The sequence below is a fragment of the Symsagittifera roscoffensis genome, chromosome 6 (assembly GCF_963678635.1).
Source record: "Symsagittifera roscoffensis chromosome 6, txSymRosc1.1, whole genome shotgun sequence".
NCBI classification, from domain to species: domain Eukaryota; kingdom Metazoa; phylum Xenacoelomorpha; order Acoela; family Convolutidae; genus Symsagittifera; species Symsagittifera roscoffensis.
The window spans coordinates 29909149-29935978 of NC_087067.1; the positions used below are offsets into that span (position 1 = coordinate 29909149).

The window sequence follows — 26830 nt, forward strand, 5'->3', positions numbered from 1 at the left end:
ATAAAGTATAACACATTTTAAAATTTTAAATCCTGTTACTTGATGGCATGCCCAATTTTTTAAATATAAATTGTAGACAAATATGAGAATGCGTTTTTTACAACGCATAGTCAAACCTCCAACGTTCAAACAGGCACACTAATCCTTTTCAATCGAAACACAGGAAATAACATACTCCGCAAATCCACCGCATTTTGTTATGTTTATTTTGAGCATTTTATTATCTAGGCAAACAATTTAGCCTCTATTATAAGAAAAAAAATAGAAATGGAAGCTTTAACCATCTATGTAGTTTAAATTTGGCGAGTTACCGTGTATCCATGTTTATTTTTTTTATTGAAAAAAAACACAAGCTAAATTTATTTATTAATTCCGGCATTTGCGTTTGTTGCGGTTATAAAACATCACGCTTCAGCTTTTCTATGATTTATTTATGAGTAAAAACTTATTTTAAGGGTTTGGTAATCATTATTTTTTCCGAGTTTGTCACCTTTTTGGCCACAAAGGTGTCATTTTTAGCTATTAAAGTAATAAACAATATAATTACACAGAAATGGGAACCAAAGTTGACCCCACAAATTTATCCGGAAAACACCTCCGATTATCGCGAACTATTATAATAATCTTCACTATTATTGTTATGTTGATGACGCTCGGAATAATCGGCCTCATTTGTGTTCTGCTATTCGCCTACAACATAGATGAATTGTCTGAAATTATAAACTCTCAGGTCAAAATTAAGCAGATATATTTGACGGTGACTATCGAAAAATTCAAACAACGAAAAGCTTTAAAAACATTAAAATTGAATTCGATACTTAAATAAAACGATGTTTGTCAAAATGCGGCAATCAATTGTTTCAAAGTTGAGTTCTATCGGACGAACAGAGTTTTCAAAACTTTTCTGCGTATTAAATAAAAAGTTGTGCTAAAAACATATCTGCTATAATTTTGCTGAAGACTACTTCAAATTTGGGCATTTTTGTCCTGTCTACTTTCGGGGTCCTTCTGCTGACGTCATGTTTGGGTCTGTGTGGTGCCCTGAGACAGTCGGGATGCTCTTTGAAGCTATTTGCCTTTTTCCTGACAATTCTTACTGTAATTGAATGTAAGTATGTGTCTTTTGACAAAAGAACTAAAGTTGACAAAAAAATATCAGGAATTATTTTAAATTATCAACGATTTGACTAGTGTAGTAGCCATAAATGTTTAAAAGCAAAAAAAAAACGTTCAAAGTTATTTGTCATCAATTTAAGACCATGCGGAGCTCTTTGGCCGCTTTTCGATAAACACTAAAAACTTAAAGAAATTTTTAATGCAATCACCCCTGGTTGACCAAAAGTCGCTATCTTTGAGCTTTTCTAATAAGAATCTTAGAATTGCTCGCAAAACTAGGCTCTAAGAATGTTAGAAGGAAGGGACTTTTTTATGAGAAAAATTAAGATTCCAAAATTTTGCATTTTTTTGCTTGTTTATTTTCAAAAAAAAATTTTGTAACCAGTTTAAATTTTTCCACCGACTCAGAGTACAATTACAGAAGCAGAACCCACTAATTTTATAAGGTTTGTTTTTACTGATACCTAGATATTTTGTCGATATATATCTGAACCCCACATACAACACGTCCGCAGCTATATTACATGCTTCACCAAAATTGAATTTTTATCGCCTCCAAAGTAGCTTTCAACCGCTAATTTTCTAAAATTAAAAGATCCATTGAAAAAAAATAAAATTAATTGTTTCGGATTTTTTAATTCGAACCGCATTCATTAGAACCACTATCTAAAACTTTTGATATGCGTAAGTTTGAAAAAAAACTAAAAGTTTCCAAAATTGATTTTTATCTGTTATTACGATATAGAAAAACATTCACACTTGTCTTAGATTATTAATTAGTATTATTAATTAATTTTCGAAATGTGGAAAAAAAATGTAATCTTAGAACCTTTTTTAAAAGTTGTAAGATGGCTCAAATTTCCTACAAATCTTACAAAAACTTAGGGTCTTACATCTAAGATAGGGTCGACAACCTTTGGGTCGGCAGGGGTCGAATCCCTGAGGAGGGGGGGGGGGGAAGGAGCATGTCCGCCCCCCCTCAATCCGCCCCTTTATATATATTTATAAAGAATAATCTATTCGGTAAATTATCATACAAGTCGGAGTGGAAAATTGAATTTGTGTATAAAAATTGAAACTGAAAAAAAAAACTTAAAATTGGTTAGATTTAAGTTTAAGACGCCAGACGACTGAAAACAGAAAAATTGTGTCCAATAGCGATTTATTAGAATATGATCTGCATATCTTAAAGGAATTTATAAAAAACGATAAAATGTTATATATGTTGTGGAACATTTTTTTAAATTTTATTATTTGCCTTTTTATAATTGAGCATCCCAGTTCAGCGTGACCAGCCAAAATTATCCTCCTATCATCCCAGACATTTTAATCCAAAATACTTTAAGGTTTGCAGGTAAACTCATCATAGTCTTTATCTTCCTAAAATTAGGCAAGATCAGAATTACTGAAACTGGTTTACACCACATCTCTCATTTTAAACAGTTTTTTTTAACAATTGCGTTTCTTCTATTAAAGAGAAAAGGAGATGAGTAAAAGTGAATTGAACCCATACGAGCCTAAATATAAGGCCAGCAAAACTCGATTAATGCACTGATGCCAAAAATTGTCAACTAATGATCGTCAGCTGAGCGCCAAAAAGTCCATTACTTGATGATAACCGAATATTTTTAATAACCTAAACCTAAATGATGTTATTTTTGCTTTTGCTTTACAGGCTTTCGTCGCGCCTTTTCCATAGCTTAAATAGCTTAATTTAGTTGATGGAACTTTCAGCAATGTCTTGATTATTTGTGAAGCTCGCATCTGTGCGTGAAGATTTGAATCAGATTTGTAAAAAAAATTCCACAGAAATGCTTTGCTTCATCTCAATTAGTCATCTGGAAAAAAATGAAGTAGATGTGCCCTGACTCACCCTATGAATGCAGTTCCGAATGATTTGACAAAATCAATGGAACTCATTTTAACCTGTTTTCTGGTTCAATTTCTAATGAAAAAATTTCATCTCGTCATCGAGCAAGTCCGTAAAGGGTTTTAAAAAACGCGAAGTTAAGGATTCAAATGAAGAAAAAAATGACAAAAAATGTTGGTTCTTAAAAAATTTCTTCTAAGTTTTTCTCTGAAATACATCTTATCACTACAGTTTTGTGTACTCTGTTTAACCAGAACAATCAATTATGGTGAATCTGTCGTTTTCTTCTAAAACCTTCTCCGTCTATCAGATAACAAAAAACGCAATAGAACTTTGCTTTCACGATCTTCATTTAAACCATGATCAGAATTTCTAAAACCTTTTAAAAATTGGTGCATGTTTTTTACTAAAAAAAAACAAATTGGAAGACAAATTTTGTTGCAAGGAGGCAGTCGAGGTTATACGAGGTATTCCAATTATTGTAAAAGTAAATTAAGTAAAGTTATAAGAGTTAAAAAAGTAAAAGTTACTTTTTCATTTGATTAACTAGTAAGGAATCATTTCTTGCAAAATTAAACAGTTTTAATCGTCGTGGAATGAACTTTTCACAAGCTGAAAAACCGTGAAAACTATATCATTTTGTAAATCCTGCAACACGTCGGATAAATTTTTTATCTAGAAGTTTTGCTTTTCGCTATCAATTGTAATCTCTGATGTACTTACAAGTTTCTTAAATATCTGCACCATTTTCTAAGATTATGGCGGAGAGGAAACGTAAGAGTGGTATCAGCAGTGTTCCAAAAATGTTGAAAAAATTAGCACTCTTCCAGTGATTTCTCAGTTTCGTTGCAGTACTGCAAACTTTATATCTGTTTTTTATGAGCTATGGCAGCACTGTAAGCAGTCTGATGTAGTAATGCGATTTTATTGAAACAATATTGAAGCAGCACTAATCTGGAATGTAATTGAACTAAATGTAAAAATTTTGTCCTTAAAATGTTCTTCAACGCTATAAATTCTGAAAAATATGTTTAAAAAAATATTCAATCAGTTTCCACTTTCTAAAATACCCATATTTTGACATATTTCTTTCATTACGTTCTGTTCTAGTCGCAGTGGCCAGCTACTATTTGGCCTACAGCTCAGAAGTTGAATCTTTCTTGTCTGACCAGATGGACTCATCAATGGAACACTACAAAGGGGAGAACTCAACTGGGGCAGACTCCATCGCCTGGAACTTCCTCCAACTCAAGTTCGACTGCTGTGGAATTGAAAGAGAGCAAGGTACGTTGCGTTTGACATGTTTGAACTATCGAGGGCCAAAACTTGAAACTTGAGTTTTCAACCAATGAAAAGAAGATTTTTTCCCAAGTTTTTGTCATTTTCTCTGTTTTTTTTCTGATTCACGGCTGCAACTTTGACATAGGATTGGTGAAACAATTCAAGACGAATTAGCCAATCAAAAAAGGGAAAAGTTTGTTTTCAAGGAAAATTTTGGTCATTCCATCGAAGATTGTCAGTTAGAGTTTATGATTGCCTGAGAATCTTCGTAAACAGAACAACTGAAATGAAAATTGGAATTTAAAATCTCCTATTCTCCCTCAAAAGCACAAAGAGTTCAAAAGTTTCTTGCCCACAAATAAAAATTAGTTCAAGTTTTAGCAAGGGCGGACTTAGGGGGGGGGGGGGCGGACGCATTTTTCAAAATAGTCCCGCTTTTGAACTATTTTGAGATATCCATTTTTGGTGACAGACCTTAAAAGTTTTCTAAAGGCGCCTTCGGCGCAAATATGTACTAATTTTGAGGGGGGGCACCAAAATCCATTATATTCCATTAAAATCAATTAAGATCAATTGTTTTTGCTTCGATATGTATGAACCATTTTTTTAAATTTTAATAACCATGAAAAAATGATTATTTTTGCAAATGTGAAACGTTTACTCTATTTTTGCAGCGTTCTGCAAAACTAGAACCCAAGCGAACAAGTTCATCCCCGTGTGCAATCCTTCCCCCTCTCCCCTAACTTTCACAACCCCCACAACCCTCACAACCCCCACAACCCTATCCTTATCCCTGGTTACACACACACACATTCACCCTTCGCCCTTCCTCATCCCCTCCTCTAATTTACCACCCACTCCCCAATATTTTACCGAAGAGTGGGAGGTGGTTAACGTGGGGCAGGGGATAGGATAAACTGGGGGAATTAAAATGGTTGGACATTACGCCTATAACCAGCCCTCACAGGAGAAGGTGAATATGGCCTAAAAGGGGGCTTAAACCTGAAAAAGGGCCAAAAAAATATGGAGGACAAGGTGTAGAATTGGTGATTCTACTGTTTTACATGCTATAGTAACCTGAGCTTAAGATTGATTCGTCATTAAGTTAAGCAGTAGAGCAAACAAAGGGTAAAGTTCGAAATAGTTCAATCTTCGAAGATATCGTCCCTTCTATGCCAGAAAACAAAATTTGACAAAATCGGCGAAACCCTCCCCAAATCGAAACTAGGAAAGCTAATGTTATGAAATTCAGAGGAGCGATACTAGAGATGATTTGACCCGGGCATACAAAAAACGGGACCCCTCAGACCCTTGGGGGGCAAGTGATAACAGTCCCCGGAAGTGTAAATGGCCCTATCAGAACTCGGAAACTAGCGGTTGGAATAGACTCAAATTCTAGTATTTTGTAGGCCTAGTTAAGGGGAGCTTAAGTTTGGGAACACAGACCCCTCAGACCCCCCACTTCCCGTTTTATGCCCAAAGTAAACAAACCCACCCCTAACTTCCGGAAATCGTTTCTCGGCCTCCAATGATCGCAGGGAGCTGAAACTTGGAGGGATGATAGGTAGTGGCAAGATACCTCTTGTATTATAATTTGAACCAAATCCGGCGGTTGGACTGGAAGCTATTACCACTTGGAAAAACACCCCCTTAGACCAGAAGTAGGCAATTTACGCAAAATAATGAGCGAGGGCAAATCAATTTTATGGCGGCATCAGATACTACAGCTCGTCCCAAAAAAGTTCCCTACTGATTGAAACCCCTCCGACGACTCCTTCCGGTGTTAATAGCCTTTTCCCGGGAAAAGTGATAATGGACCCTTGAAATAGTATAACTTGTGAAGTATTAATGGGATATGAATGAAGCTTTGTAATTAGGACCCCCATGGGATTATGAACCCAAATATGGAAGTTTGACACCGGTTGACCCCTGGCTGACCTTAAGTTGACCTTTGGGCGTTTAGGATCAAATTTGTATAGAAAACCTCGGGATTAACACCGGAAATTGGCGTATTCCCCAGCCCAACTCCTGGAAATGAGAATGGGTCATCTTGCTAAAAAGTTGGAGGGAAACTTAAATATCAGGAAGTAGAGCAGAAGCCGATCGAGATATAGTTTTACATTGCAACTTTGGAGTAGAGGATTTAATTCGAAGTGAACTTGCTAAACACTGGGTTCAGTTTAACTTGGCGAATGATCTATTAATAGCAATTCAACTAGACCAAAGAAAAGTAGTCTCAGAGGAAATTGATAGTAATAGGATCGTAGCATGAGAGTTAAGTTTCCTAAATTGTATGAATGAACGGGAAATTTACTTGGCTCTCCGGAGGTGACCTTTTTGTTTAATTTGACCCCGAACAGACAAACTACGTCCCCCTGATAGCTAGAAGGTCGGGATTGGAATAGAGTACAGATAGAAAATTAAGATGCCTGAAATTAGTTAGCTACCCACAAAAAGGGTCTCCCCCTACCCTTGGGAGATCGAAACGTTAACGGGATAATTAAAACAAAGACCTTGGGAATAAAGACTGAGTAAACATAGCATGGTTTGGAGGTTGAGTTGAACTCGAGGGCTGAAGTTCACAGAGATCAAGAATTAGTTGATTAGAATCCTATGACATATGTTTGCTTGGTCAAATTGTAACAGCTACTGCATACCGCATATCTAATAAGAATGCAAAAAATACATAAAAGAAACCGAAGTTGGCACATGGCAGAGTTGACAGGGGGAGGGATATAGTCTTAAACATGTGCGGACGGATGATTTAGGCGGATGTCAGGACTGATAGGGAATGGCGTGGCTTAACTAAAACTAAGTGTAAAGAAAGATAAGGAATTGGAGGGTACCTGAGAGCCTTTAAGACTCAGAACAGTCGTGCGCTACCATTGAGAGTAGTTGGTTCTCGTCAGAGAAGAATTATTGCGAGCGAATCGAATAGTTTGTTCTCAGTTAGTTAGAGAACGAGTTGCAAGACTTGTTAATGTGAATGTAGATTAGTTAGTGAATGTTAGTTAGGCTATCTAGAGGATAGCGGAATCGTTGTTGGACGATTGTTATTGAAAGAATTTCTCGAGGAGGACGTTAAATTGTAGTGAGGTGTTAATTGAACTGCAGGAGGCAGTTGGTTTAAATAATAGTAACCGCGAACCCCTTTCTATATTTGAATGATTAATTTGTTTTTCAGCCAATTATAGGCTACTCTGTACTTGGTAATATTCATTTGTTAGTTTATTTTTATTATTGGAATTGTTGTTGTGATCGATTATTTATTGACGGGTGAGATACAGTCGGAAAAGCACGAATCACGGGGCGAGCAGCACAGTACAGTACAGAGCAGCCAACCACCAAATCAACCCTTTTGGTATTGTGAACAGTACTGGGAATCGGTTGCCCCGCTGACCTCAGTACCAAAGGGAACATATTGTGGCGGTGTGAAATAGCGAGCAAGACCGGCCTAGAGATTTTGTGAATTCCCCCACGTTTACATTGGCGCTCCTGGGTGGGCGCTATTCTGGATTGTAGCTCCAACGACGATTTGTGCGGGATTACAAGGACGAGAAGAACGAACGAAAGATCCACGAAATAATTGCGATGGCGATGAATGATCAAGCCAGACAGCTGATTGCAGAGGCTGCAGAGGCAGCAGCCAATGCTCTCGATCGACAACAGGGAGTGTTCGGATTTGGTACGATACGACCAGATCGGTTTCCCTCGAGCAGTTATCAGAACTGGCGAGACTGGATGAAACACTTTGCCTGGATAGCAGACGCCAATCGATGGGACGATGAGCAGGCCAGAATGGGGCTGCCTACTTGCCTGACAGGCTGGGCATTGGATGATTTCACAAGTATGCCTGCTCACTTTCGAGAGGAAGTTGACGGGCTCGAGGAACCGACGCTAGGCAGAATGCTCGCGGAACTCGATCAGAGGATGATGCCATTCCAGACACGATCAGCTGCGAGGGCTGAATTCAAGAACCTCCTGCAGGAGGAAGGCGAGGGCTTGACAGATTTTGCAAGACGAGTACGATCCTTGGGTGAAGTTGCAAATACAAACCTGGGAACCCAAGCCCGAGACGACATGAACCGCGAACAGTTCACTGATGGATTGTGTGATTTTGAGCTTCAGGAATTGCTTCTGCGAGAAGACCTCGAGAATATCAACTAGGCGGATGCCCGAGCACAGGATCTAGATATGGCACGCAAAACAGTCAGGATGAAGATTCGGAGACGGCCAAATCACGTTCGGTCGGTGCACGATGTTCATGACATGACGACTGAGGCTGGCGGAGACAGTACGCTGACTGCCGAGACTAAACAGTTACGGACGGAGCTGGCGAGATTGCAGACGCACACTGACCAGAGGCTGGACCAAACGATGAAGGCTCAGAACAACCTGGCGAAGCAGATTGATGTCCAGAGTTCGATGTATGATGAGGTGAGGTTGCAGATGCAGATGCGGGAATCACGCCAGAACGATCTGGTGGCTCAAATGATGGCCCAGATGCAGAACTTAAAGACAATGATAGGTAGGTTCATTGATCCTTGTAACCCCAAGCCAGAGAGCTACACTCGACGGGGAGAGAATCAGCAACGCGACTCTGCGAACCCAATTGGGCGACAGAGTGGAAACAACCCATGGACCCAGGGTGGTTGTTTTAATTGTGGACAGGTGGGCCACATTACAAAAAGATGTCCACAAAGAAGCGCGAACGATTCAAACTACCAAGGGTCGGGACAGTAGGCGAGTTCGAAGGAGGATTTTTCCCGGCCGAATTTAAGAAACAGCAGGCGGAAAGGCGAACGCAAGCTACAGGAACTCAGTTTTGCGCGCATTACGATACGAACACAAATAATAATGGAGAAGGGCAGAGCGAGAAGATACTGGAGCAGGAACAAGTTCTATCGCTATTGGAGCGACTACCAAGGATCAGAGAGAGAGAGAGAGAGAGAGAGAAAGAGCCAAAGTTGGAAACGAAACAGAAATCGCGGATGCGCATCGAGCGTGTTGGGATTAATCATGATATCAGCGATCCACGCGGAGCAGTCGTTAATGCTTGCGTAGGCAGAACCCATGTTGAGGTGCTGCTTGATACCGGAGCCACCACCGACCTCATAAGGGTAGATGCTGCGCGGAGAATTGTTGACGCACCGACGATGGAACGCTACGTAGGTCGACTGGAGACAGCAGACGGACAAATAATAACGGTCGACGGAGTTGTCAGAACTCGCTTCAAGTTGGGCGACATTGCCGAAGAAATCGAAGCGCTTGTGGTCCCGAAACTGAAAGCCGAGATGGTCCTAGGATTACAATCGATGACAGAGTATCAGTGCTCTTTGGTGTTCAGTCGCGGAGAAGATTTCTTGAGGACGGGGACGAGAGAAGGTTCAATGGTACCCATACGGCACTTGACTCATAGACCTTCTCCGGAACGGATGCCCTCTCTGCCACATGAACCGGACGGACAGATTAAGGGAAATCATATTCCAAGATCAGACATGCGGAAGAGGCTGATTGCGAAGATAACAGCGGCAGTGGAGTCTGCCGACGAAATCTTGGAAGGGTGGCCGACGAATTATGACGATCACAGCATAAATGTGGTTCAAGAAACAAAAGTAGAGGAATACGAAATGTACGGGTGCCCAAAGCCTGTTTCATTAGATGAAGCTTTGAGACAAACTCGTGGAGGAGGCCGAACAGAGAGAGTTGCAGTGGTTCAAGAGGTGGACGAAGTAGTCGACAGCGACGCGAAGCGATGCCGATCACACGAAGAACAAGAAGGGCTTGGCGATGGAAGGGAAGTGGGGCCTAGAGATGCAAAGGCCGCCTACTTCCACAATTTAATTGATCGATGGAAATGTGTGGAGTCGTTCGGCGAAGATGAAGTTGACCGGGGCTGGGTTAAATCTGAATGCGAGGTCCCCAAGCAGTGCTGGCGACCACCCGACGATCAGGTGAGGGATGAAGACTTAGGAGGTGACTGGACGGTGCTGCAGCAGGACTACAGGCACCTCGCGGACAGATGGAAATGGCAGTAGAAGACTTGAGGTGAGAGACCGGAAGTGTGAACTCGCCGGATTCTCGTGAGTTAAAATTTACATTAGTAGACTGTCTCTTTTATTTCATTAGTTGGTGCTTATTTACATTGAGTGCAATCCCACCTGAACTGTAGTGCAGACAATTGATAGTGATGATTATGAATGTGAAAGGGTTGGATCGTACCATGAAGAGTAAAATTAATTCAGTTACGTCCCCTCTTAGGTTACTCTTTGTGCTGTATCATTGTTTATTTAACGCGGACTAACTGTTGGGTCCGCGAAACTTTAAGAAAAAAACTTTAAAGGGAGGGGAAACGACTAAGTGTTAGTGAGCACGGCAAAGCGAAGCGTTATGTAACTTATCTTTAAGCCATGTTAGGAGTTATTTTTTTTATTATTTGGGAGAATAATAGACTAGAAGGGAAGACTGTAGAACTGGTGATTCTACTGTAATACATGCCATAGTAACCTGAGCGTAAGATTGATTCGTCAATAAGTTAAGCAGTAGAGCAAACAAATGGTAAAGTTCGAAATAGTTCAATCTTCGAAGATATGGTTCCTCCTAGGCCAGAAAACAAAATTTGACAAAATCGGCGAACCCCCCAAATCGGAACTAGGAAAGCTAATGTTATGAAACTCAGAGGAGCGATACTAGGGATGATTTGACCCGGGCATACAAAAAACGGGACCCCTCAGACCCTTGGGGGGCAAGTGAAAACGGTCCCGGAAGTGTAAATGGCCCTATCAGAAATCGGAAACTAGCAGTTTGAGTAGACTCAAATTCTAGTATGTTGTAGGCCTAGTTAAGGGGAGCTTAAGTTTGAGAACCCAGACTCCTCAGAATCCCACTTCCCGTTTTATGCCCAAAGTAAACAAACCCATCCCTAACTTCCGGAAATCGTTTCTCGGCCTCCAATGATCGCAGGGAGCTGAAACTTGGAGGGACGATAGGTAGTGGCAAGATAAATCTTGTATTATAATTTGAACTAAATCCGGCGGTTGGACCGGAAGCTATTACCACTTGGAAAAACACCCCCTTAGACCGGAAGTAGTCAATTTACGCAAAATAATGAGCGAGGGCAAATCAATTTTATGGCGGCATCAGATACTACAGCTCGTCCCCAAAAAAGTCCCCTTCTGGTTGAAACCCCTCCGACGACTCCTTCCGGTGTTAAAAGCCTTTTCCCGGGAAAATTGATAATGGACCCTTGAAAAGTATAACTTGTGAAGTATTAATGGGATATAAATGAAGCTTGGTAGTTAGGACCCCCATGGGATTCTAAACCCAAATATGGAAGTTTGACCCCTGTTGACCCCTGGCTAAATATCGGGAAGTAGAGCAGAAGCCGATTGAGATACAGTTTTTACATTACAAATTTGGAGTAGAGGATTTAATTCGAAGTGAACTTGCTAAACACTGGGTTCAGTTTAACTTGGCAAATGATCTATTAATAGCAATTCAACTAGACTAAAGAAAAGTAGTCCCAGAGGAAATTGATAGTAATAGGACCGCGGCATGAGAGTTAAGTTTCCTAAATAATCTGAATGGACGGGAACTTTACTTGGCTCTCCGGAGGTGATTTTTTGGTTTAATTTGACCCCTAACAGACGAACTACGTTCCCCTGATAGCTAGAAGGTCGGGATTGGAACAGAGTACAGATAGAAAATTAAGATGCCTGAAATTAGTTAGCTACCCTCAAAAAGGGTCTCCCCCTACCCTTGGGAGATCGAAAAGTTAACGCGATAACTAAAATAAGGACCTTGTGAATAAAGACTGAGTAAAAATAGCATGGTTTGGAGGTTGAGTTGAACTCGAGGGCTGAAGTTCACAGAGATCAAGAATCAGTTGATTAGAATTGTATGACATTTGTTTGCTTGGTCAAATTGTGGCAGCTACCGCATACCGCGTATCTAATGTGTGAAAAGATTGATAAAAGAAACCGAAGTTGGCATGTGGCAGATTTGACAGGGGGAGGGATATAGTCTTAAACATGTGCGGACGGGTGATTTAGGCGGATGTCAGGACTGATAGGGAATGGCGTGACTTAACTAAAACTAAGTGTAAGGAAAGATAAGGAATTGGAGGGTACCGGAGAGCCTTTATGAGTCAGAACAGTCGTGCGCTACCATTGAGAGTAGTTGGTTCTCGTCAGAGAAGAATTATTGCGAGCAAATCGAATAGTTGGTTCTCAGCTAGTTAGAGAACGAGTTGGAAGACTTGTTAATGTGAATGTAGTTTATTTAGTGAATGTTAGTTAGGCTATCTAGAGGATAGCGGAATCGTTGTTAGACAATTTTTATTGAAAGAAGTTCTCGAGGAGGACGTTAGTTTGTAGTGAGGTGTTAATTGAACTGCAGGAGGCAGTTGGTTTAAATAATAGTAATCGCGAACCCCTTTCTTTAATTGAATGATTAATTTGTATTTCAGCCAATTATAGGCTACTCTGTATTTGGATATATTCATTTGTTAATTCATTCTTATTATTGGAATTGTTGTTGCGATCGATTATTGATTGACGGGTGAGATACAGTCGGAAGAGCACGATTCACGGGGCGAGTAGCACAGTACAGATTAAAATGGATCGCATTGATTTGTCAAAAAAGTAGATTACAATCAGTTTTTAATCGATTACAATCAATTATGATTGATTTTGGTGGAGACAGACAATTAAAACCTAACAAAAAATCGATTAATATCCATGAACTTCAGTGCGGGTAGGTAAATGGATTTAAGAACTGAATTCTTTTTGTTGTCTAGGGAAACTTAGGTGAAGGTCTGGTTAAGACCTTAGTTTCCCAGTAAACAGTTATAAGTCTAAACATAAACAAAAGTTGTCAAAAACTTCAATAGAATTGGCAAAAACCTTAATGAAAAATTGACCAATTTGAGAAAACAGCGATAATTCTTGGACATAAAGAGCATTGATACCATCTTCAACGCCTCAACGACTCAAGGGTTCTGATCAATCAGATTCTTTGTCATTTGAGTTTGATTACGAACACAACATTTAAATGATATAAATGAAAAGTAAGAAACCTTTTTAATAAATTAAGGAGAATTCTAGTCGTACAGTTTCCAGATATATAAACATACTCATCATAGCCCCTCCCCCGCCCGCCTCCTCAAGGATTCGACCTCCTGCCGACCCAAAGAGTCCCCCTGTATACAATTTTGGGATATCCATTTTTGGATGACTGACCTTAAAATTTTTCTATTTTGGTCAACATTTTTAGGGGACAATTCAGATTTTTTGGTCAACATTGTCTAAAAAGAACTTAAAACGCCTTTTTGGCCTGTTTTTTTTTAAATTTGTCTGCAGCGCATAAATTTTTGCCGAAACCAGTTCTTCTAGTGCTTTGAGAGAACTCGGAAAATCAATTCGGTCGACTTAAAAAAAAAGGTCGACAAAATTTTTCGAAAATCATCCCCCCCCCCCCTCGAGAAAATCCTAGATCTGCTCCTGATTTATGCGCCGCAGACAAATTTAAAAAAAAAAACAGGCCAAAAAGGCGTTCCCCCTTTGGCCACGTTCAATTTTATGACTTGTCATGGCCTACTGATTGTAAAGAAACTGAAATGACTTTTCGATTCATATGACATTTTGTGATGAACTTTAGATTGGGTGGGGACTGCGTGGGAGAGGATGAACAACACTGTGGATGGTCATCATCAGAAATATCCTTACACGTGCTGCAAAATATCACCAGAGCCCGGCATCGAAAAAATCAGAGATGGATTGGTCAGTTTCTGTGACACTATTACGATATTGAAATATGCACATGTTATTGCTCCGAATTTCGAAGAAAGTGACTGCGTATTTGATCTCGTGATTGTTTTTTCTCCAGACAATTTTCGATTTTTTAACTATTTATTTTGGACGGGTTTTTATATATCATCCAAAAAGTGTTTTTGCACTGAGCTCATATGTGAAAGGTGTTTCACCTGTTATTATTTTTTGTAAAGTTATGGGATTTAAAGATCGCCAATATGGCCAAGTTGGGAAGATTAATGCGCAATATTGCTGCGTTACTAGCAGCAAAAATTATCACTGTGTACCAGGGGTGGATTTAGTAAAGGGGGGCGTGATGCTCTCTCTCTTCAGGGATTTGACTATCTCACCAACCAAAGGGTTCCCCCTTTGGTATTGATTGATGACATCCAGCTTAGACCAACCAACACTAAAATGTTTACTTAAAGCGTCTTTGGCGCCAATATGTATTAGTTTTGAAGGATAGCGCGCGATGAAAAAATGCATTTTGTTGGTCAAAATTTTTGACTTGTTTTTTCAAACGGCGCAAAACATTTAATCAAAATAGGGTCTTCATAGTCTTCTGGAAGCGGCGCAAAATATTAATCAAAATAGGGTTTATAGTGTTCTGGAAGTGCTCGTAAAATCATTTGGTCGACTTATAAAAAACGGGTCGACAAAACTTTCATGAATTTTTGGAAACTCTGAATTCTCCCTTCCCTCCCATCCTCCACCCCTGCTTTGTTCTAATTATGACGTGCGGTAATGATTTAAAAAAAACACAAACATTTTTTTTAAAAATTGTTTTTCAGCGAACACTGTCCCATAGACCCTAAAAGGTACTCGAAATGTTTAGGGTTTTTTTAAAATTTTTTATGGCACTATAGAAAATTGAAAAAGAAATGACTGACACCGAACAAAAAAAATTTCAGTAAAATTTTGTAACACCTGTTCAATTAATTTCTCTGTTATCCCATTAAAACTTTTTTTCAGAAAGTCAAAATTAAAATAGATCAAATGTATCAATGAATTGTTTTTTTTATGATTAAGCACGCAATGAAGATCATGATCTGAATGCCCGGTAATGTTATGAATACCCTATAAAATGTTATTTTTACTGACTTCAGACTTTGTCGATGTTTTTTGAATTTTCCCAGTTTTCTTTTAGTTAAAGCAATTTCCGCGCTCTCAGAGTAAACTCAATTACTTTAACGTGTAATACACTAGTGAACAAAATTAAACTTAACTTTAGGGTTTTTTCTACGATCCTTCTTTTCAATGTCCATTTTGGACGAAATTTTCTTCGAAAGTCATTTTAAAAATTAACATAGACCAAGGGCAAATCATCAAAGCCACCATCTATGAAAATATCAACCTTTGATTTCAAAAAATTACCAGAGTGATCCAGCTCTAAAAATGCCATATTTCTCCTTTGCTCTAAGTTTTTACTTCGCGTGAACAAAAAAAAAACGTTCAAGTTTAGTAAAGTTTTCACACCGATTGTTCCAATTTTCTCGCTGAGAATGTTTCACGTCGCATGAACAAGGTTTTTTTGCTCCTAATAATCAAGAAAGGATTCACCACTATGCAAAACTCAGTGCAAATGACGAACACTGGTACTTTCAGGCCCGGGATTAATTGATGAGTCTTTGAAACCAAAGGTTGATATTTTCACAGATGGTGGCTCTGATGATTTGCCCTTTGACTATGTAAAAAAAAAAAATTTTGAAGGAAATTTTTGTCTAAAATGGACAATGAAAAGAGTCATTTTAGAGAGCAAAATCTCGAGTTTGCGTTTAACTTGCCCACTAGTGTATAAATAAATTGATGTAAGGTTTCGAGTGATTTGAAAGTCAAAACAAAATATATTGCGCTGATTGGTTCGATATCTCTCTAAAACCTATAAACTAGTATAAAAAAATTGCCAAAAATAGGGAAAAAACGTTGAAAATGTTCCCAGTTTTTCAAAAGATTTTACCCCCAACGCTATATCTAGCGTTGAGTACAAAATGTATTGTTCCGACTTTCGAAGAAGTTGAGGATATAATCTGTGTCAACAGTAAATTGAAAATACCTTTAAATTTTCGTGGGGCGACAATTTGTAACACGCGACAGTTTGTAACAGTATAATAAGCGGGAAACACTGATCCACTTGCAGTGTTCTTCTCATGCCGGATGTAAGCGCAGCGGAGCCAGTGTATTCTACTTGCCAATGCCTTGTTACGAATTGGCGGCTGTTACGAATCGTCGCCTGTTACGAATTGTCACCCTACCTCAAATTTTTGGCTGACGTTTTTTTTAGATGGTATTTATCAAAAATAAGTTTTTGGATAAACTTTTACTACTCAGGAAGATTTAAACAATATATGCAACAAAAAGAAAAAAATTTTGAGAGCTTTTCAAAAAAGCTGAAAAAAGAGCAAAAAATATAAATTTCGGGTTCTCAGGACTACGTTACGCACACCAAAAACTCTGCATGCAAAAAATTTCCGTTTGGATTCAAAATTTGTTTTGCGCTTCAAAATGACGAAAGTTTTTTTTGGGCAACTTTGAAAATTTACTTAAAAACAGTTTTTGGGTGTCCATAAAAAATGATAGTCATACAATTTTTATATATAAAAACTGTGTGAATTGTTTTAGTAACAAAACATCCTACCTTTTTGTATTTCAATACAACGACTTTCATGCTAAAAGAACAGACAAATACATTTATATTTCGATTACTCTAAAATTTTGATATCGAAAATCGTATGAAATTTGTATGACTGGCTTTTTCCCATAAACAAGTATAGAATTAACTTGATAAAATTTCAAACTATTTAGTCAACCCGGTAAACAACATCCTGACACTTCTAGCAGTTTTGATACGAGAAAACAAGTTGCATCCAATTGTCCCGACAGGCTCAAAATTAGGTTGCTCTAACATATTTAGTCAGCAAGCACTGTCAAAATTCGGAAACAAAGATTCAAAATGCCTTACAAAATTACCCAAGGCCAAACAATGTATGGTGTTCCGAATCGACCGCCTAAGGAGGATGGTGTATTGTTGGATGTCTCAAACGAGCAATGTTTTTATTGGCTTAAAAAGATGAAAGGAAAGTTCTACTATTTAGGTGAGACCAACTTCAGCTGACCTCGATAAATGTTACATTGGTTCTCCCCCACCAGGACTTCATACAGAGGGGTGCTACGACACTCTAAATCAGGTATGTTCCCAGTGGGACATTTGATGACCATAATCAAGTTAGATTTTGAATCTAACCGCGTGTCATTCAAAATTAGATTATTAAGTTGAATTCTAAAAAAAAAATTCAGCAAGATTATAAATGTAGCCTATTTTACTCAATCAAAAAAACAAAGAAATTTTTTTGTTGAAACTCAGATTTGATTTCATGCAGTTGATTTCATAGTTTTGACTCAGCAGATTTGAATTTGAACAAAAACGAACAAAATTTTAAAATTCAATCGCGTTTTTCTCAAATTAAGTTAACAAAAGACAAAATTTCACCAGAATTAACATGGTGCAATTTTTTCTCCGAAACTCTCAACCAACATTTTACCCCAAAAATCGGCAGGGAATCGAATCCCTGAGGGGGAGGGGGGGGGGGGGGTTGCGTCCGCCCCTCTTCGCCCCCGCCCCCTAAATCCGCCCCTGATTTTGGCCTTTCTAATTAATCAACAAAACACGCTAAAAATAACGTGTTAATTGATAGGAAGATTATGGAAAAAAACTTCTAAAATTTTAAAAGGGTTAAATCTCCAAAAACCAGTATAAGAGAAAATGTTTTTGCTTGATAGTCAAGAAATGTGATTTTTTCTTTATGAAACCCAAAATTTTTGCTTAAAAACAAGTTTTAAACATCTGCTTAAGTTTTTGGAGATTTAGTTGTTTATAATTTTGTTGGGCGGTGTTAGAGGCTTCTGGTGCTTTATATTTTTACTTGATTGATTAAAAAAGCAAAAAAAAAAACATTTTTGGGGTAAAATTTTGGTCGATAAATTCGGAAAAAAATTGCGCCTCATTAACTCTATGAGAAAATAGCGTTTGAAAAATCAAGTTTTGTTCGTTTTCTCGAAATAATTTAAATCAAAACTGTATTTCATACAATTTTTACATGCAAAAGCTAATTTTTCAGATAAAAATTAGATCTCAAGGCCACCTTAAAATTCAAAATTGCATGCAAAAATTGCTCGAAGATGACAGATTACTTTTTAAATAAATCTGTCTGTTCCACTTTTTGTCCCGGCTTTCATAACGAAAGTAACTGAATGTTTGCGCTCGGGAATGGTTTTTCTCTTCAGAAAATTTTCGACTTTTAACTAGCCATTTTTGACGGAATTTGCTTATATCATTCAAAAATTACTGGTGTCTTGAGCTGAAATTTCAAAGATATTTCACTTTTGATAATTTTTCTATTTACAATTTTGATAATAAGTTATGGGGTTTTAAATATTGCAAATTTGGCCAATTTGGGACAATTAACGCGCGATATAGTTTCGCTATTTACGCGTTAGCGGAACTTTAATCTGTCAAAGAAATCGTTCCAAATTTGTTAGGAAGCTTATATGCCATAATTGATATGACGCTAGGAGCAAAATCTATCACTTTGTAGCTTTTATGGTGTGTGGGGGATGATTTTTTCAAAAATAAACTCAAATTTAAAAAAAATGCTTGTTTTATTTTATTGTTTTAATTTTTTCAAGTTATTACTGCTCTCTAGACCTTAAAAGGCAGTCGTAACATTCAGTGCTTCACCCAGATACGAGCAGTCTTGTTTGCTATTTTTTATAATATTGGCTCTTCAGCTTTGTTTGAAAGTCAGGTTCAGAACTCGTGATTTCAGCAGACGTAGCACAGCAAACTTATTTAGATGGCCTAAGAATTCCGTATTGAAAACAAAAGTTGTTCAAAAGCTATCTTTAAAAATTTCTTGATCGTGAACTTAATCTTACGTCCTGAAACCCTAAACCAAAATTTCCTTTTAAATCTAAACATAAGTCAATCTCTGCTCAAAATATTCAGTTTCTCTAAAAAGAAAATTTGATGGAAACTTGTCGAGGCTAACCAAAATCTGCTGCATACGCCACTTTAATCATACAAAAAGCTGGTCGAGGCTATTAAAACATATGATTTAATAAAGATTCCGTGTTGAGAAGATTATGCTTGCGAAATTGTCAATAGATTTCATCGACTCAAGTTTAATTTCGTCGAGTGATAATAAACTTTATCCCGTTTTAACTTTTCCGTTTAGATGGTCTTCACTCAAGTTTACCCAAATGATTTTTTGGTTTTTCTCAAAAAAATCTTAATAATTTTAAAGACGCATTTTGAAAAAAAAACTCATGTTTTTTTTTCTTTTCAGCTGATGAGTGAATTTGGCGTGTGGATATCAGTGGCTATTTTTGTGACCATTGCAATCCAGCTACTGTTAGTTTATCTGTCATGTCAGATTTCAACCAAACACCAAGCCGGAAATTCGTTCATGTTTTCAAGCAGAGTCAAGGACGAAAAGGAGTGAAGAGGAAAATCTTGAAAGGAAAGAAACAAGAAAAAAAAGAGTTTATTTTGTTATTTGCGCCTACGATTTCAATAGTGGCGAAGAAATCGCACGAAGAAACTGAGAGCAAGAAAATTAAAGGGGTGAACTAAAGAAAAATTATTGGATTTCATTGACAAATTTTCCTATGCTGTCTATGAAGGAGTATTAACCCTAAAAATGAAGAAACTGAACAGTTAAACATACTAATTTTGAACCTAATTACGAAAAATTTCTCTGTCTCCTCTATGTGATAAGGTTTGTATAGCTTGTTGAACCAAATTGTTGAAGTTAGTTTAGTTGATCTTTTTATGCTGTTGCTTAATTAGTTTGAATTGTTTTCCTAATGTTCATTATAGATAATCAGGTTTTAAGTATATTTTAGTACCTGGTGTCAAATTAACCAGGTGTTAAAATTATAATCTTTTAAAATAGTCCTTTTTTCGATTTTGTATAATTGCAAACGAGTCCGGAAGGATCCAGCTTTTCACCCCATGAAATGTGCTCACCATAAGGAAGAATCAAAATTTTTGTCATAGTTTCCATATTTTCCCAAGCATGCTAGGAAAACTGACAAGTTGTTTAACTGATTCCACCGTCAGTTCAATCCAAACATTGTTTATTTACTCCTGCAAAATATATTAAATTATTTCTAGTTGTTTACTTACACATTTACCCACAAATTGTGAACCCTTCGATCCCAAGATTGAAGCGAGTGAAATCCGTATTTTACACACGCATGCTGTTATGAAGTTAAGAAGAAGACTTTGTACTAACTTTGAGAGCAGTCACACACTTTGACTTCCTTGGCGGGTTCGGAGTAAAATCTTGAAAGCTGAAACAGAATTAATTTCGATGTTTTATGAAAATCAAATGCTTTTCATTTAAAAAAATATGTCTAAAGAAATTTCAATGAATCTTATGAACCAATGGTTTAGATTGGTTTTTTTTCATTGTTTACTTTATTGTTTCGACTTTCGATACGAAAGTAACGGAATATTTGTGCTCGGGTGGGTTTTTTTCTTCAGACAAATTTCGACTTTTTAACTAGCCATTTTTGACGGAATTTTTTAAAATATCATTCAAAAGGTATTGTTGTCCTGAGCTTAAATTTGAAAAAATATTTCACCTGTGATCATTTTTCGTAAAATTATGGGTGTTTAAAGATAGCCATTTTGGCCAGTTTGGGACAATTAACGCGCGATATACAGTGCTGATTCAAAATAACCGGACAATACGCGTTAACTTGAAATTTGAAACGAGTTTTTCTCAAATTGGGTTGAGTTTAGGTGCAAACTTATTAAGACAAAACTTGCTTGAAATTTTAGCAGAATTAATATGGTGTAATTTGTTTTGCAAAATTCGGGCCCAAAATTTTACCCCAATAATGGGTCATTTTGGCTTTTCTTAGTTAATCAAAAAAAATTACGCCGAAAATACCCAGTCGATCACAGACATAATTATATCAAAGCGAGCCCCTTACGTAGCCCAACAAACTTTATTGAGGGTTTTTTCTCCAAAAAAATGCAAATTGTTTAAAAATTGTTTTTAAATAAAAAGTTGGTATTTTATACAGTAAAAACGACCTTTTTTGTCTATCAAACAAAAATAAAATAATGTCTACAATATTTTGGAGATTATACCCCTCTCAAAATTTGTTGGGCTACGTAAAGAGCTCACTTTGATATAATTATGTCTGTGATTGACTGGGTATTTTTTGGAGTAATTTTTTATTAACTAAGAAAAGCCAAATGACGCATTTTTGGGGTAAAATTTTGGGCCCGAATTTTGCAAAACAAATTACACCATATTAATCCTGCTAGTTTTTTCTTCATAAGTTTTCACCTAAATCAACCCAATTTGAGAAAAACACGTTTTAAATTTGAAAGTTAGCTCGTTTTATCCGGTTAATTTAAATCAGCACTATAGTTCGCGCTATTAACGCGTTAGCGGAGATTTAATCCGTCTTAGAAATCGTTCCAAATTGGTTAAAAGAAGCTTATTTGCAATTATTGATTTGTTACAAGGAGCGAAATCTATTCTTTTGTATTTTGTATGGCGTGTGGGAGGATGGTTTTCATAAAAAATTTAAAATTTCAGAAAAAAACTCATTTCTTTAATTTCAATCATTTTTTTAAATGTTATTTCTGCTCCATAAACCTTAAAAGGCAGTCGGAATATTGAGGGGTTTGCCCTGATACAAGCAGTGTTGTTATTTTTCTAGAACAAACTTAAATTTATTGGTCATTTTGGTCGGGATTTAAGCTGTGTTACGGAAAGTTAACACATATTCACTTCTTGACTAAATTGAACACAAATCAACCAAGTTAGTGTATGTGCAAGTGTAGATAATAAAACTTTTATCTCATTAGGTTTAAAGATCTGGGGCGGATCTAGGATTTGCTCGAAGGGGGGGGGGTGGATTTTCAAAAAAAAAGTTTGAAAACTTTGTCGACCTTTTTTAGGTCGACCAAATTGATTTTCCGAGCTCTCACAAAGCATTGAAAAGACCCTTTTTTATATAAAAAATTATGCGTAATCTTACGATGCTGTCAGAAACCAATAAGTCAGATGGGTTTATTCATTGTTTTCGTTATTATGTTTCTAGAACAAAACTAAAATATTTTGTTTTCAAAAAGGTGGAGGAAGTAACTGGAAGTTGAAAAAATCTTAGAGGCTCACTATGAATTTCTCTTCTTCCAGTTATTTCTCAAATTGGGTTGAGTTTAGGTGAAAACTTATTAAGACAAAACTTGCTTGAAATTTTAGCAGAATTATTATGGTGTAATTTGTTTTGCAAATTTCGGGCCCAAAATTTTACCCCAAAAATGGGTCATTTTGGCTTTTCTTAGTTAATCAAAAATTACGCCAAAAATACCCAGTCGATCACAGACATAATTATATCAAAGTGAGCCCCTTAAGTAGCCCAACAAACTTTATGGAGTGTATTTTCTCTTAAAAAAAATTGCAAATTGTTTAAAAATTGTTTTTAAATAAAAAGTTGGTATTTTGTACAGTAAAAACGACCTTTTTTGTCTATCAAACAAACATAAATTAACTTCTACAATATTTTGGAGAATATACCCCTCTCAAAGTTTGTTGGGCTACGTAAGGAGCTCACTTTGATATAATTATGTCTGTGATCGACTGCGTATTTTTTGCCGTAATTTTTTAATGACTAAGAAAAGCCAAATGACGCATTTTTGGGGTAAAATTTTGGGCCCGAATTTTGCAAAATAAATTACACCACTTTTAAGCAAGTTTTGTCTTCATAATTTTTCACCTAAACTCAACTCATTTTGAGAAAAACGCGTTTTAAATTTGAAGTTTAGCTCGTTTTGTCCGGTTAATTTAAATCAGCACTATAGTTCGCGCTATTAACGCGTTAGCGGAGATTTAATCCATCTTAGAAATTGTTCCAAATTGGTTAAAAGAAGCTTATTTGCCTTTATTGATTTGTTACAAGGAGCGAAATCTATTCTTTTGTATTTTGTATGGCGTGTGGGAGGATGGTTTTCATAAAAAATTTCAAATTTCAGAAAAAAACTCATTTTTTTTAACTTCATTTGTTTTTTAAATGTTTTTCTGCTCCATAAACCTTAAAAGGCAGTCGAAACATTGAGGGGTTTGCCCTGATACGAGCAGTATTGTTACTTTTCTAGAACAAACTTAAACTTATTGGTCATTTTGGTCGGGATTTAAGCTGTGTTACGGAAAGTTAACACAATTTCACTTCTTGTCTAAAATGATCACAAATCAACCAAGTTAGTGTATGTGCAAGTATAGATAATAAAAATTTTGTCTCATTAGATTTACAGATCAGGGGCGGATCTAGAATTTTTTCGAAGGGGGATGAATTTTCAAAAAAAAGTTTGAAAACACTGTCGACCTTTTTTTAGGTCGACCAAATTGATTTTCCGAGCTCTCACAAAGCATTGAAAAGACCCTTTTTTATATAAAAAAGTATGAGTAATCTTACGATGCTGTCAGAAACCAATAAGTTAGATGGGTTTTTTCATTGTTTTCTTTATTATGTTTCTAGAACAAAACTAAAATATTTTGTTTTCAAAAAAGTGGAGGAAGTAGCTTGAAGTTGAAAAAATCATAGAGGCTCACTATGAATGTCTCTTCTCCCAGTTATTTCCTCCACCTTTTGGAAAGCAAATTTTTTTTAGCTTTTACAATATACAATACAAATGTCTTATTATTTGTTTAAGGATTCCACCAACTGTTCCGGAATCCGCAAACACTGTTGCGGATTCCGCAAATTCTTATATTTTGAGCGGTACAGTGATTTAGGTATTTGTATGTGATATATAAAACAGCAAAGAAGATAAAAAAAAAGTTACGAATTCCTTAATAAATCTGATTTTAACCTGTTGCGGAATACGCCTACAATGCACAGAATGCACAGAATGACCTCGTACTGAGTTGATTTATCAGTGAGAAAAAACTGAAGAGTGCACACTGCATTACCAAAAAGTTTCAAACATCAATTTTCAAAAAATATTTCAATTAAAGAATCTGAAATCAATTAGGCTTTTCTGAAATGGTTTTCACCTAAAATGTATCAGATCAACATTGAGCAATCGCATCAAGTCGACAAAAAACAATAACACTAAATCGCGAGTGAAAAAGTATCAATAGGTTAAAGTTATAATAAATTCAATCTGAAACAGATTCTCATGTACTACTTGCTGTAGAACGCAGGCAAATTATTGAATAAAGAAAGATTTTTATTTTTTGTGTGTGAGTGTGTATGTCTATGTGTTTCCTCGTGTCTGTTACTTTTTGATTGTTACATTTTTTAATCCTAAACTTCTTTCGTTTGTGCTGCAGCGAAACTATTTTCATTGATGGGTATTTTAATTTTAGAAAAATAGTTTTTTTTTCTTGTTGATTTGGTCATAATGTTTGGCTTTACTTCACAGCAGTCACCTGTGTTTCATTTTAAAGCTAATTTCTTGGTATTTTTTTTATAATTAATGATGTATATTTACTATTATAGGTTCAAGTATTTTGGGTATTCGTCTGAGAGAAGAATGCATCCCAAGGATAGAGTAAAACTCCAAAAAGGCATAGTATTTAATTTGGCCAAGTTATTTTTGATTACATATATCAATTGGAAACAACGACTTAAATGCTAAATAATTCGTTTTGCTTGATTATATTTTAGCTTTTGTTGATATTTTCTGAACCGTTTTTAGTTGCAGTTTTTTTAGTTGCAGTTTATCATGCAAGTTTTTCCGATTAGATTTTTGAAACTTTCTATGCAGTTTTTTAGTTGCAGCTTCTGCTAGACAAAGGGTCACTCTCAATTCTTTTTAGGGCCGTTCGAAATATGTTTTGATTTTTTTTGATGGTTTATTTGGATTTTTTGGTCATTTGGAGTTGCTAAAATTTAATTGCGCCGATCTGAAGTTACCGACGTACAGTTGTGACGGTCTAACTTTTTACTTTGGTTTGAGTAGCTTTTTTAAAAAGTCATGGATCTCGAATTGAGCAAGCGTGATACAAATGACGAAAAAAGTAAACTGCTTAACTCTCAAAATTAGAAAACTGTCAGGATTTTCAAAGTTTTATCTGTTGAGCGTTTGTAAGTTTTTGAAGCAATATTTTTTTGTGAGAGCTATGGTGGAAGTTTAAGAGTTTTGTTACCTGAAACTTAACAAGTTTTCGAATTTTTAACTAAATTTCACCAAATTTTTAATAATTTCTTGACTATAACTCAAATGAAAAATGCAATCGTAGATTTGATTAAATAGTGCTTAGATAACCTTTTCGCTAGTCAAATGTTGTCACTAAATGTGATATCAGAAAAAATAATAATTAATCAAGTGTGATAATTGAGCAAAAAAACTATGCGATAGATAAAATATTTTTTCGGCATGCGTTTTTTATATAAAAGCTAAGTTTTGCCTAATTTTTAAGCCTTCAAAAACCAGTTTTTGGAAACTTTGTTGGATTTTTTGAATTACTAACTTCTAAAATGATATTGCTTAATATTTGATTCTGATTAAAAAAATGCAGTAATCTTTTAGTCAGAATAAGTCATTTTTATAAGTAGGTAGTCCAATCATTCAAAAAACGGCCTAAAACATTTTTTTTTGATTGAGATGTTTTTTGTTTCAAACATTGTATAATTTTGGAATTTTAACGTCTAGTTTTCAAATTTAAGGCTAGAAATATTGAACCAGTGCATTGTTTTTGCAGTCAAATACTTGTCAAAAGATGTATCTTATGTTGAGTCTGCTATTTGGAGTTGAAGTCATTTAATTTTTATTTGCTTGATATTTAACCTGTATAGGAGTAAATTGATGAAATTATTGGTTTATAGCATGAATTCAGACTCCCTGATATTCTAGTATGTAAATGGTTTTGTTGCGACCATTAAATTGGATATACATTTTGCGATCGGGTTAATTTAATCCTCTAAAATTTTAAGAACCAGATGCCACAAAAATAGCTGCGAGTGATATATGTATCAGAAATAAGTCAAGAGATACATCATCATGAAGCCCATTCATACAAAATCCAAAAATTTTCAAACAAAATGTCCCAGAGTATAGGAAACTATTCGAACTTTCAAAATTTAACGGAGTGCTTTTCGAAGTTTTTTTTTCGAAATTTCGAGCTAGTAAAGCAATCGAGTGACGATCATTATTTAAAAAATTGTTTTCAAAAAAGTTGGTCAATCACGCTACAAATCTTGGTTTTTACGTATAGGAAAACTAATTTTAATTCTTTCATTCAACGTTTCCTCTGCAATTGAAAACATAGAACTTTTTTGAAAAAAAAAGTTTTAAAATTTTGTGCAAAAAATAGAGAAAAAACTTTTAAAACCATTTTTTCATTCTTTTGCTCAATTTTTGAAATTGAAAATTTTCAATTATGCCTACTAGAAGAAAATGGGTTTACTGCAGAACTCTACTTTTGCTAGCTGGCTATAGTTTTAATAATTTTCAAAATGTTCAATGTTTTCAGTTTCATTTAAATAAATCAAGATTCGATTGAAATGGTACCAAACCATTAGTAAACCAAATTAACATCCCATCTCTCAAACAAGCAGTTTTTTGGAGGGATGTTAGCTTGCTTTTAGGTGAGAATTTTTAGCCAATCAGAATCGGGTGTTTTACCCTTTTACATATATCCGAAATGAACGCGGGCGAAAATCTTAACTTGGTCTATCTTGATCCCTAAAATTTTTCATTGGTGTCTCGATCAGTTTTGCTTAACAT

At 36.2% G+C, this 26830-nt stretch overlaps 2 protein-coding genes across 2 annotated transcripts in view; one reads left to right on the forward strand and one right to left on the reverse strand.

The window, feature by feature from the left end:
• Positions 1–26830, reverse strand: part of LOC134847695 (collagen alpha-1(XXIII) chain-like) — a 41269-nt gene that overhangs the window by 12511 nt on the left and 1928 nt on the right. The window contains exon 3 of the mRNA XM_063864870.1: positions 20370–20427. Coding sequence (XP_063720940.1) covers positions 20370–20427 — 58 coding nt within the window. The remainder of the gene's footprint in view (positions 1–20369; positions 20428–26830) is intronic.
• LOC134848259 (tetraspanin-18-like) lies at positions 277–20021 on the forward strand. The gene is made up of 6 exons (XM_063865644.1): positions 277–730; positions 961–1108; positions 4097–4270; positions 13925–14046; positions 17169–17261; positions 19419–20021. The coding sequence occupies exons 1-6, from the start codon at positions 554–556 to the stop codon at positions 19572–19574; spliced, it is 870 nt and encodes a 289-aa protein (XP_063721714.1). The 5' UTR covers positions 277–553; the 3' UTR covers positions 19575–20021.